This window comes from Chroicocephalus ridibundus, chromosome 13, assembly GCF_963924245.1.
Source record: "Chroicocephalus ridibundus chromosome 13, bChrRid1.1, whole genome shotgun sequence".
Lineage (NCBI taxonomy): Eukaryota > Metazoa > Chordata > Aves > Charadriiformes > Laridae > Chroicocephalus > Chroicocephalus ridibundus.
This window is the reverse complement of record NC_086296.1, coordinates 10,911,049-10,923,948: the sequence shown is the minus strand read 5'-3', so window position 1 is coordinate 10,923,948 and position 12,900 is coordinate 10,911,049. Positions and strand designations below refer to the sequence as shown.

At 46.1% G+C, this 12,900-nt stretch overlaps 2 protein-coding genes across 2 annotated transcripts; both read right to left on the bottom strand.

The window, feature by feature from the left end:
• Nucleotides 1–627: 627 nt before the first annotated feature.
• LOC134522839 (macrophage migration inhibitory factor) lies at nt 628–3,206 on the bottom strand. The gene is made up of 3 exons (XM_063351029.1): nt 2,956–3,206; nt 1,750–1,922; nt 628–895 (listed from the first exon to the last, which is right to left on the bottom strand). The coding sequence occupies exons 1-3, from the start codon at nt 3,061–3,063 to the stop codon at nt 829–831; spliced, it is 348 nt and encodes a 115-aa protein (XP_063207099.1). The 5' UTR covers nt 3,064–3,206; the 3' UTR covers nt 628–828.
• Nucleotides 3,207–7,108: 3,902 nt separating this feature from the next.
• LOC134523015 (macrophage migration inhibitory factor-like) lies at nt 7,109–11,549 on the bottom strand. Its single transcript, XM_063351375.1, has 2 exons — nt 11,426–11,549; nt 7,109–7,285 (listed from the first exon to the last, which is right to left on the bottom strand). The coding sequence occupies exons 1-2, from the start codon at nt 11,531–11,533 to the stop codon at nt 7,109–7,111; spliced, it is 285 nt and encodes a 94-aa protein (XP_063207445.1). The 5' UTR covers nt 11,534–11,549.
• Nucleotides 11,550–12,900: the final 1,351 nt, after the last annotated feature.

Genomic DNA, 12,900 nt, shown 5'->3' with positions numbered 1-12,900 from the left:
GGGAAATGGCGGCTGAGGGGGGGAATGGAGGGGGCAGCGCGGGAGGAGGAGGAAGGCCGGGGAGGGAAAGGCTGAGGGGAGAAAGGCGCCTCAGTCGCGGCCGCCCCCAGCCGGAGCCTATCCCTGAGACACCGAGGCGCAGGAGAGCGCAGCATCGCTGTGGGACGGCCTAGCAGGTGGCACAGAGGCTCACCGCTGCAGCCACAGGCCCCAGCACAGCTCCCATAGCACCGGGGGCCACCCCTGGCTGCCTAGAGGGCAGCATAAGCAATGTGGATAGCAGCATTTCACCTTGGTGAGCAAAAGCCCTTCTCCCTCACTGCTACGTTGTTAGAGGAAAGCCTCTCCGAAGCAGCAGGCACAGGGCTGGCCCAAGGACTGCTTCTGCTGTGGCGAAGGAGGACACAGCCAAAAGAAACTCGGAGCAACAAGAAGCCCTGAAGGTACCTACAGCAAGGTAAAAAACGACCCTGGAGCGCTGTCAGGCATCTGCCACTCAGTCTAAGTGTACGGTGAAATACACACCTAGAAATGGAACCAAACCCAAAGTGTTCCCTTCATTTGCTTCAGCAATCAGAGCGAGATACATTTCCAATCGCCAAGCTGCCAAAGCCTACACCACACAGCTTACTTCTAAATCTTTATTTGTTTTCTACACAAAGAAAACAGAGGAATGTTGAAGCAGCAATATTTAAACACGCTAGCAGGGAGCCATCAATCTGTGAGAGTGCACAAAATGCAACACAGGGCCATCTGTGCGGTGGTCTCTGCAAAGGGGCAGAAGGAGGGTAGGGCCAGGAGCAGCCTTTTCAGACAGATGGGAGAGCTCTACGCAAAGGTGGAACCATTCCAGCCCACGTTGGCAGCATTCATGTCGAAGTAGTTGATGTACACCCTGCAGAAGACATACAGGAGACACAAACAATAACCTTATTAACTCATTTATATAAGTAATGAATGAGGCAAGGACAACAGGACACTGGACGGTGCTTCCTGTTCCCCAGAAGAAATGTCAAGCTTCATTTTTACTGAGATCTAGCTAACTTCTTGGACAGAGCCTCCAACAGTCAATATTCACTGGAATACCTGGAACTCTACTTTTTTCTTTTTTAAAAAAATATAAACTCTTCTCCAGTCAGGGTCTGGTCAGACAGCTTTTGGTTAGCAGCCTGTAAAGAATTTCCAGAGATCAAAACCCTTTGTTTTCAAGCACTGCAGTCTTTCACACGTGTCGGACAGACACACAGACTTATGAAAGCCAAGCAGGCCCTCAGGGCTGGCTCTGCTCTTCTCCCTTCCAACCCCAGCACATCAGTGCCAGCAGGTTCTTCCCATCCTTCACTGCTGCACCAAACACTCTCCTAAGGCCCTACAGCCTGCAAGGGAGCTGTTCACAGCCTGCTGGTTTCTACTTTGCCTGTCAGCTCCAGCCTGTTATTGCTCTTCCCTTGTGCTTTCAGCATCGTCTCTCCAGAGAACAAGGCATCACACCTCAGAGGCAAAAAAGGCACGCTGTACAGCTTTGTCAGTCCTCTGGGATTTTTCCCTACTCTGAGAACAGGAAGCCATTTAACAGAAGGTGCAGGCATCAAACTCTTAACTGGACATGAAAACTCAGCAAATGATCATTTTGTATTTTCTCAAATACATCGGCTTATTCCTGACTTTTTGGTGTTTTTAAATGAACTTTTCAAAGCAGTTTCAGAGAGCCAGATAAACAAGGTTAATAACATCATGTTCCAGCCTTACCTGTCTGCAGATACATGCAAGTGCTTAGAGATCAGATCACACAGGAGTTTGGTGTAAGTCTTGTTCTGCTGCCCTCCTATTTTGCCGATGCTGTAAAGGCTGCAGAGCGCGCAGGGATCAGTGGAGCCCCCGAAGGACATCATCTGATCAGGTATGATGTGCACAGCTATGTACTGTGATAAGAGAACAAACAGTTACAGGATATCTAACCTTCCCTCTCCTGATGCAAACTTGCTTTAGGTACCGACTTTAAACAGCGCAGTTGTGTGCTGTATTGTGGCCCAGGCAGCACACCAGTGTGGCCCTCTGCACCCTTCGGAGGCTGCAGCCCACATGGGTGGTGTGGCAGGCATGCTGCAGGGATCCCCCAAGCTGGCTCTCAGCTTTAGGAACGAAGGTTGTGTTTGTGCAAAGCCTCGGGCGAGATGGGTACTCCTGCAGGTAGCACTGCTCCTGCACAGGGCAAAGAGCACATGGCAGGAGATAAAGGCCTTATCTGCGTGCCAGAATTCACACCCTCAAATCACTGACTAAGCCACCCGGCCTGTCTGGGAGCCTGGCTGCAATTCAGCCTTATCAGGCTTTGACTTCTCAGGCTGCAGCAGTCTGTCCCAAGAGGGGCAGTATCCGATCCTGCGATAACCGGGAGCATCCCGGAGGAGAGCTCCCATATCTGTTACTCCGCTTTGCCAGCGACCTGCCAGCCTGGGAGCCACCAGCCCCTTCTACCAAACGCACCGCTGGCCCAGCTCCGCGCCTGAAATCCCGGCTCCCGGGCACAAGCACAGCTCCGGTGATTTGGCTATTCGAGCATCGCCCTTCTTGCGGGCCAGGCTGTCGCACCGGCTGGCCGGGCCCATGGCCTCCGGGAGCCGCACGGCCTGGGGACAGACTGCAGCGCAGACGGAGGCAGCGGGAGGCCCGCCCGCCGCGGCTCCCTCGGAGGGCTGCTGGGAGCGGGGGATGAACGGGGAGAGGCCTGTTCGCCCGGAGCAGCAGGGCCCGCAGTCACGTTGTGCCCGCAGCCGTCCCCGTGGGCGGCCGCGGCCCCTCCGCCCCGGGTGGGCGAGAGAACGGGCGCAGCCCCGCGGCCGCTCCGCGCGGCCCTCCCCACGTGCTCGCCCCATCCCGGGGAGGCTCTAGCTGCCGCCGGGCCGCGGCCCTCCACCTCGGGCAGCACCAGCCCCACCGCCCGCCCCTCCTCACCTGCGCGGGCTTGCCGGTGGCCTTGGCCAGCTGCTGGGTGAGGTCGCCCAGCAGGCTGTCGGGCACGGCGTCCTTGCAGACGTTGGTCTGGATAGCGAACATGGGCATGGTGGCGGCGGCAGGGGGCGGCGAGGCCGGGAGCGGAGCGGCGCGACGGGACCGGCGGCGGGAGAGTGGAACGAGGCGGCGACGGCGGAGGCGCTTTTAGTGCGCGCGGGGCCGCGCCGGCCTTAAAGGGGCCGCGCCCGGCGGGGCGGGGGAGGCAGCTGGCGGGGAGGCGGCCTCAGCAGTCCGCGGCCCTTGCTGCTGTTTATGGCCCCCCCCCCTTTCCGCCGTTATTCCAGTGCTTTGTTACTACCATTGTGCGTTTTTTGAGGATATGTTGTAGGCTCCTCTCCGGAGCTGACTGCTGCCACGCTGGGCAGTTCATACATAACCTGGTATCAGCGCATGTGGTACTAGCGCTGTAGCACTGCCACTGGATTTTGCAGGATAAGAGCCAAAAAGAGCTACAGGCCCTTAGCTTGGCGGTTGCAAAAAGGGATACTAAACCTGGCTCTAAAGGGAATTGTTTTCTTTTGCAAAATAAAGGCACCTTTGCACATTTTTGTTTTAATTTTTGCATAGCTTTAACACAGTGTAAGCTGAAATGACAGACTTGGTGGCATGTTAATTATTCTCTGATATTTTTCAGTCAAATTGAAACATATTACTCCTCAGCATCCTCATTTTCATATAGTAATTTTCTACTGGATAAAGGCAGAAGTGATCTTTTTTTTGCTAAGAATTGAAATGGTGCGTGTCTATTCGGAAGTGAGAGGCGGCCCGAGGGATGAGCCTTCTGCTGGGCTGTGTGATGCGATGCACGTAGGCTGCAGAGGGCACGGCTCACTGCCGTAACTGTGGCACAGCTCTGCTGCGCTGCTTGAAATGACTCATAGGAAGATTAGGGAGAATCAGGCCCAGAGCCCTCTCCATGCAGACATTTTACACACAGAAATCAAGCATGTGTTCATTTTTAACAAAGTCCCAGCACTGCTGCTGCTGCTAGAAGGCTTGACCATACATACACGTTACACATGTGAACACAGATAGCCCTGAACAAAGAGTAAGGGATGGTATTGTATGGGAACGCTTTGGAGTGGCACAGGCTACAACACTGAGAACTGGCAGGACTGCAGCATTTATTTTAAGTGCTCAACAGTGCTATTAAGAACTTATATCAGCTCCCTGCCATTGCATAGAGCCAGTTATTCCTCTCACGTTCCTGCATCCCAGAGTTATTGCATTGAGGTGGGGTGGGAATTGTGGCACCACCACTGTGCTTGCTCTATGGCCTGCCAGGCCCAAAGTGGTAGACCACAGCCATGCTGCTACACAAAGGAGAGACATCCGCAGTTTCCTTCTCCTTTGCCCTCTTGCCTAAGGAAGAAGCAGTGCATACATTTTCATAGCTTCTAAAGATTCGGTTTTCGAAGTTAACCAAATACCAGTGTACTTGTGCACAGCCCTCCCTCAAGTGATTGCTCCACACACATGCACTCATAATACATTTTCTGGTTAAATAGCATCTGTTTTAAAACACAAGTGCCTGTAATTAAAATACAAACAATGAAGAAACATATGTAAGAGTAAAAAAACCAAAAGGTAAAATGTTTTACCAAAATATACCAAGAGCATTCTAATGATATGCCAGAGGCAAAGAAAGCTTTTACATTCCCTATTAGACAGTATAAGGAGGTGGTCTTAATTGTCCTTGTGCCATGATGTAACTTAGGAACACACGTTTCAGGATTTGGATGCTCTGAGAATAACCCCGAAAGCATCTAACATAGAAGGGCTTCAGAAGATATGTGGATCAGGCTGAAGCCTTTTGTGGAGGCTGACAGCAAATAGCATGGCTGGGGTATTCACCAGTTGCAGTTGTACGTACCCAGCTGCCTCACAGTCAAAACCTGAGCACAGAGCAACAGGACCAGGGAGGAAGAACCAGGAGAACATCAGAGAATGCTGGTGCTGTGGCTCTAAGAACAGGAAGAGGCAGCATTCTTTGAGCAGGCAGCTCTATGAAGAAGGCAGATTGATTTCCGGAGAAGGAAACTGCCTTCCCATGGGAGATCCTGCTGCGTTTAGGGGCTTCCTAGCCATTCTCCACAAGCAATTCTGCCAAAAGGCTAGCTACCTACCTCATACCATCCTCCTTGGGCAGCTCTGCAAGGCATTAAGTGGAATGAAAAATATTTAATACAATATACTGTATTTAGATGCTAAGTAGCATGTTGCTTCATTGGCTGTGCTGCTTTGATTCACCAAAGCAGCTTTCATTTGTTATCTCAACAAAGCATCTTTGCAGGTTGAGGTACAGGCTTGTATTGAAAGACTGTGGCTGCAAAGCAAAGCTGTGATAGGGACAAAATGGGATGTTCACAATAGAGCTCAGAAGAGGGTGAGAGGGCTTTGTTCTTTCAGAAAAAAAAAAAAGTCACAATATAGCTAATTTCAGAGATTCCAGAAACAGGTCTGTTTTACTTTTTCTTTTTCACTTTGGAAGCAAATGCTCTTATTTGACCCAGGGCTTGAATAATAAATATTTATATGGAAGTCTTCCTTTTGTAAGTAATTCCTTACTTTGGCCTCTGGGAATGGCTCACTGTGCCTCTGCCTCATTTTGAGCTGTGCTCTAATCTTCACTGTCACTGCAAATTGTTCAATGGCTGAAGAGGGGAGGGCAGAACAGTGAACCGTGGTTTTTTCCACTTACTCCCTCTGCCTATCCTGAGCCCTGGAGGATTCTTGCAGCATGAGTTTTTCCTGTTAAGCAGATAGAGGCCCATGTGGTGTTAAGATCTGGTCTGCAATCCATCCATTTTAAATAAGAGACGATCATGTCTTTCCTCCTTTTGAAGAGAGGGCCGTATGCCACATTGATAGCCACATCTATTGACTTAAACATAAGTATATTTTGAAATCAGGTCAACATAGCTGTATTTACATTTGGCCAGGCTATCCAGCATGAACAGGGCAAAGGCATACCCAAATGCTATCTTCACATAAAGAACAGAATTGTTTTTAAAAAAGAAAAGCTTCTGTTAATAGTATTTCAAGAAAGAATTTTTCCATCTCAACCACAGACCTTTATAGAATAAAAAGACAGCATCACGCATAAGGCTCCTGCTGGATTTTTACTTTTATTTAAGCAGCAGATAAAATATTAAACAGCAGCATGTAGCAGTGACTAAGGTACCACTGCCTTTTGCATTTGTGCCAGATACCGGTAACATGTCTGGAGCTGCAGTGCTCAAAAGCCACGTTCAGGAGTAAGCTGTTACCACCCGAGGGCACCTCAAGCAAAGGTGGTGCTGTTCCAGCCTACGTTGCCAGCACTGATCTCAAAGAGCTGACATAGATTCTGAAAGGGAAGACAGCCACCGTTAGCTGCTGCGCACAGAGTGCTGCAGGCTGGCTGGGGTGTTCCTGCAGCAGGACACACACAGCCACACTGTAGGCTGACCCCCAGGGCTTCACACTTCTCAGGCCTGCACTGCATCTCAGCGAGTTACAATTTCCTTTTGCAAGTTCTGGCAGGCATGTTCGAGGATTGTGTGGTGTGTGTGTGATGTTTCCCCCCCCCCCCCCCCCCCCCCACTTTAAGGCCTTGTGTACTTGCATTCTGGAGTTCTTGGTATTTTTCTACTTCTTGTTTTAAGGAGATCTCAGGATGCTGTGTTTTATTTACAGTCATTTCTGTAACAGATATGTGTACCTTCAGGAAAAGGACTTGAAATGCTTATATATAAGTGGAAGCTTTTGTAATAGACCTCCACTTGTACCCACAGGCAGTAGGGAATTGTTGGTACACGTTACTAAGTTATCAATTTAATTAATCAAGTTATCGTGTCTGTACCTGGCTCTTGTATATACGTGCAGTGCCTGAGCCTCCATCATTTTAACTAAAAGATATTTTACTGCTTCTGGGCATTGGCTTTGCAGCTTGTGCACTTGCTCCTTTCCTCTTTTTAATTGGAGAGTTGCTCTATTGACTTGGCATTTAGCCTCTTCAAGTAGAGAGTTAACAGAGGAAGAAAGGACAGGTCTGGGATTAATAGCTTTATCAGTCTGTGGAAAGTCATGTCAGACAAGTTGCTGTACAAGCTCACCTGTCAGATGGTATTTTCAGCTGTTTGTTCAGCAGGTCACAAAGCAATTTGGAGTAGACCTTGTTCTCTTGCTCCCCTATCTTGCCGATGCTGTAGAGAAAGCACATAGCACAGGGGTCTGTGGAGCCACCAAAGGACATCAGCTGGTCAGGAGATACTTGTACTGCTAGGTACTGTTACAAGAAGAAAAGAATATTACTCTCATTTGCCATGTTAGAAGAGTTTTGAAAATCCAGGAAGGTATTTTTGTACCTAAACTGCAGTGAAAATACATGCATGCCTGTCAGTTACACTTTTGAAGTTCTGCTACATGTACTACATTGCACTTCCAGACTTCCTAAATATTTTCCTGCAAGTCACAAAGATGAGAAGGTGTGAAATCCAATCACATTCCCATGACATACCATTTGGGAACAAGCACTACCATCATAATTCTTTCATCTATTGCAGAATGGCTGTATTCTTAACTAAAAATACTAGCAGCACGTAAAATTTAAAAAAAGAGAGCAAGCAGAGCCAGGCGCTCAGAGATGCTTTTCACTACTTACCGAAACATAAATAGTTTCACTTTTGTTCTTTAGTTACTCTGCGACAAAGATCCTTCCCTGCCTGCTGTCTTGCAACCTTCATTCCCAGTGTGCCAATTACATACAGAAAGATGGGGATGCTCAGCCCAGGTACACTGTTGGAAGGAGGACCCTGCAATATCAGCTTTGTTGACTTTGAATTTTGGGTAGAAAATTCAGGTGCTGCGAGAGCTCAGTGACCTGTGGTACCTACAGAACCTCCTCTGAACCACCAGTCTCTCCGTGCCTGTGTGGGAAGGCTGGGTGCCAGTGGGGGTGTGCAATTGCATTGCTGTCACCCTACGTTCCAGAGAGATTTTGCACCTCACTGGCTCCTGCCGCAGTCTTCACTGCTGAGGTAAATGTGAACTGACACAGCAGAGGTTTAAATCAACATCCCCTTCATTAAACAAAATACAGCCTAATCCTACTTTTGTCCTTGATAGCAGGAAAAATAGAATAAAGTATCTATGTTAATGACCAGCCTGCAATTTTCCCTGCTACTAATACACAGTGTCAGATCCACACACTGGGGAATCCAGGGATCAGTTCCTTTGGCATCCATCTGGCTTCTGTTCTTACCCACGTTTATTAGCAGCACATCATTGGAACTCAGTAGCAATTAACCCTCTTGGTAAAACAAGCTAGCCTGTGTACTAGGAGTTGTCTAGTTAATTAGCCTTTGCCATCATTTACAGCTTGTTTGGGTACATGGTGCATCAGACCACAGCAGTATAGGATAAGCCAAAGAGATCCTGCTGAAGTACCAGTTGCTTGGCTCTGTTCTCCCCTGGCTGGATACCTTATGGTCTCAACTTTATGCCTACAAATGTAGGTACATATATGCCTTTAACATGTACCCTGGAAGCAGATTATTTTTGCAAAAAATAAAATCAGTTAGCATTATTTTCTTCTAGAGCAGTTTGAAACAGTTTTTGCAGTAGAAACAAACCTATTTGATTAAAAATAAAAATCAGTATTTTTTTCAAATGGTACTATTTCCTGCGAGAGGAAGGCTCTGCATTCCAGCCCATCCTAATCCTTTCCTTCTTTCTGTGTTATAACTAAGAGACTCTCCCTTTACTATTGCCTCCGTTGTCATGAAAAGCTTGCATGTCCTCTTCAAAAAATCTCTTTGTTGTTCCCTGTATACTTCTAAGTCCCATTACGTATCCCTTCCACACTGCTGCACAAACCTGTTCCAGCTGCGTCCCAGCCCTGGCCTCTAGCTTTATATTTGGGAGCTGTTATGCAAGAACCACCAGCTGACACACCAATATCCTCCCCCTCTTCCTCCCCAACAGCAAGTATTTGTTTGCTAGATTGATAAAAAATGGTGGGTTTTTTTTGAAGAGGAATAGAACAGATCAGTTCTACATAAGAATTTCATTATATTACTGCATGTGTTGGGGGAAAAAAAAGAAATGAATTACTCTTACTCCCATTTACAGTTAAGCCTGCTTTCTGTGGAGACAAGGCTTATACAAGCCCAAAAAAATGCTTCTGACTATTCCCTCAGATATGAACTCTGGTTAAATTTGGCAGAATTTGAAACGTGAATTCCTACATGTTTGATGAGACTGGTTGATTGCAAAGAGCTCCATTACTGTCCCTAGAGAAGAGGGTCTCCTTTATCAGGCAAACAATCTACCTGGAAGAAGCAGAATAGAACCAGGTTTCTCCAGGTTGATTGGCTTTTTAACTCTACATCAAATCAATTTGATGAGAACATCTAGATGCATGTGACCGTCTTTGAAGGTCTACAGCCATACAACAACAAATAGAAGTATTCTAACTATCATTGCTGAACTGAGAATTTCAAATTGGTCAAAGAAATGTCAGTACTATTAACCATCCCACCACTGGTGGGATCCATAGCACAAATCCAATGTAGAACCTCACTGGAAGTCACAGCAACTTTTAAGATTTTCCTCCAAGAACTGGCTGAAATTTTGCTGCAAGCGAAGCTGGCTTCTTCCTGCCTTAGGCCACTGAGGAAGAAAAAAAAAAGTTCCCATCTCTTCAATGACAGCTTCCCTCTTCAGCCTTCTCTTCTAGAAGAGACAGAATGTCTGTTGATCCTTGCATTATCTTATTTCTTTAGTGTTTTTCCTTTGGTGCATCTCTAATCTGCCTACCTCTTTCTCAAAGTAAAGGGCCTGAGGCTAGATGGAGTACTCCTGCTGAGGCTTACTTCCACCTTGTACACAACAAAAGTGAAATTGCCCCACTCCAAAGCATTGTCTTAACTCTTATTCATATTGTAACCCATAATAGCTCCCCAGATCCTTTCTCCTTTAATGAACTATTCTTTGTCTTTTGTGTAGTTTGACTTATTAAACAGCTATTGAAAGAAAGCTTCTTGTCTTGAGATCTTACTATCTTCTTGAATTCTTACCATCTCCTGCACATACAAGCTATTGTCATCTGCACATCTCAGTCTAGAGAGTCATTACTGGAAGTGTTGGCTAGATCTGAGCATAGGACACTACTGTGGGACTGTTTAAAATGTGCCTGATTTTGACAAAACCATGCCAACTGCTCAGAGTTTTCTTCCTACCATTTTCAAGACATTCCAAAGTTTGTCCTAATATTTTCAGATATCCCGCTTGTTTTTTAACTTTGGGTCTATTTTTCCACCTTCTTCCCTTCTCAGTATGCTTCCACCTGTGGCAATCATAAAACAGTTGCTAAGGGGTTCATAGATCTCTGTTGCCATCTTAAGCAGAACAGGGTGACTACTATTTCAGAGCACTTTGTTTCCATGAAGAGCAAAGATCTGCTCAAGAACTTCAGGTGTCCCAGTGGGCAGATAAGTTTGCTGGAAGCCCTAAAAATCCTTTCTGTTGGCACCAGAACTTCATTCTTTCCAGGGTTTCAAAGCATCACTCCCGAAGTGAAATAAGAAACATTTTCTGAAAACACTTATTTGCTAGCGAAAACGTAAAGAACTTCACCAAGCTGCTAAAAATCTATAGCTGACTCAGTTAAGTTACTGCTGCTACAGCAACTGAGTAGCTCACATTATAAAGCTCTACATAGAAGCTTTCACTTTGTTTTTCATATTCATCAGCAGTCTTCAGTAAACAACTGATAGAGTGACTAGTGACCTTCCAAGATTAATTAAGAAAATAAAAGCCTTATAAGACCCTTCATGACAGTATTTCAGTACTTCACCTCAGTAGCATATTGCCATGGTGTTTGCAGGTAGAAATCGCCCAGTCTGGTAACAAAACCAGCAGGTAGCTGGTTTCCACTCTGGTATTTTGACTACAAGTAGCAGGACATCACATAGGTATTTTTGCTAGATGTCCAAGTAAACTGAATGCCTTACTTTTTTGTTCAGCTGTAACCACTAGGCTACAGGCAACTTGGTGGCAGATAACAAGCACATATGCAGCAGGACCCAGCAAGGAAGTTAGAGAGTGAGGCTGCTTTCAGTCAGTGAGATTCTTGAGAGGTATTCACAGAGATACCTGCATATACATACTCACACACATCCAGTGTCTTGACTTGCACAGAGACCTACATGGAATACCATACCATCATACACAAAGCTAGTTTAAATACTGAAAGTGTTTCAAGACCTCAACAGAGCTAAGTTACAGCAAACAAGTATTTGACATTCGTACAGAGAGAAGACTAGTGAGTCATTAGGTATATTAGTTTATAGAGGCTATCACTGAGAAATAGCTCATTGTATAGGCACAGCTGACTAAAAGAAAACATTTGAGCATCTGGACTTACCTGTGCTGGTTTGCCCATTGCTTTTGATAACTGCTGGGTGAGCTCCCCTGTGAAAGACTCTGGAACTTTATCCTTGCTTATATTTGTGTTAACAATGAACTCGGGCATCTTTGGATCACGAGAGGGTTTTCTTTCAGCTTACCTTGTTCACAGCTTTGCTTCTAAGTCACCTGCAAGATAGCTTACCCCACTATGCTAGTAAGCACCTCAGGAGCCTTTAAATAGTCAGTGGCACCTTCCTCATGTGCACCTGAGGGTTGGGAGTGCCTCGGGAGAGGCGAGGCTGCCTGTGCCATCTGCAGGCTCCTGGCTGCTAATGCAGATAATCCATGTACAGCTTTCCTAGGCGGGGAAAGTTGGTTTTTTGCACTCTGGAAATCAAAGCATCCAAAATGACACTTCATATTTGGGTACAGCCTGATCGTGAAAACCAGTGAAAAAGCAAGTGTTTCAGGGAGTGTTTGAAAGTGAGAGAAATATAATGTGCCTCTTTATGCAAGTCTTATAATTATTAAAAAAATTTAGATGGACGCCTCAGTTGTGAGGTCTGGGACTCTTTCTGTGGAACAGACCGTAACAGAAAAGCCCCAGTAGCGCATGTTGTGAGACCTTCCCCGAACTGTGCCTAAGTCATGACAAAGATGCCTTAAAATCAGGGTCTTGATTTTCCACTGTGGTGAGCACTGCATTCTACATACTCAGAGGAGGCTTGTTTTCGACTTGCTCCTTTGTTGTGCAAGTAGTCCCATAACAGTCAACAGGATCTCCTGAGAGATAGGAAATCCACAGACTTTCTGAAATGAGGAGGTTTTATCCAGAGTGGAGTACGTGGCAGAGCTGGGATGAGTTCTCTTTGCTACCTAGTAGAATCTTACACGAGACAAGTGATTTAGAGTTATGTGGCATTTGGTAGGGGGTGTTTGCAGTGAGATGTGTGTGGGGAAAGCAGGTTGAAAATGCTGATGGGGATAAAATAAAAGTTTTGTTAAGCTCTCCATGTTAAAGGTAATGGGTCTCTTTATGCTCAGTAGTTTCTGTGAATTAAGGACTTTTCTATTCACTGCATTCCCCAGCCTGCGGAAAAGAGGGAGAGCTTTCTATAGCTTGCACTGAATGCTTGTACTGCAACTGTGTAATTTAAACAAATACTTTTAAATGCAGAAAACCTCCATATGAACATCTTAAGTTGATTGTGTTGTGTATCTTGATTTTAAGTCAGCTCCTTCTCTGTAAAGAGTCAGCAAATAAAATTCAGGAGATGAATTACTATGTGCCAGTGTTCACCTACAGCCTGTATTAGTGGATTGAGTCTCCTGTATTCAAAGCATTCTGAAAATAATGAGAGTCCTGAAAAAAATCCAGAAATAAAATCTATTTGTACAAACAGTTTTTTCAGGGCATGTTTCCTATGTCAAAGTGTTAAAAGCAAACTCAAGTGACAGCTCCATCTGTAAGGAGAGGAACTGCTGTTTGTA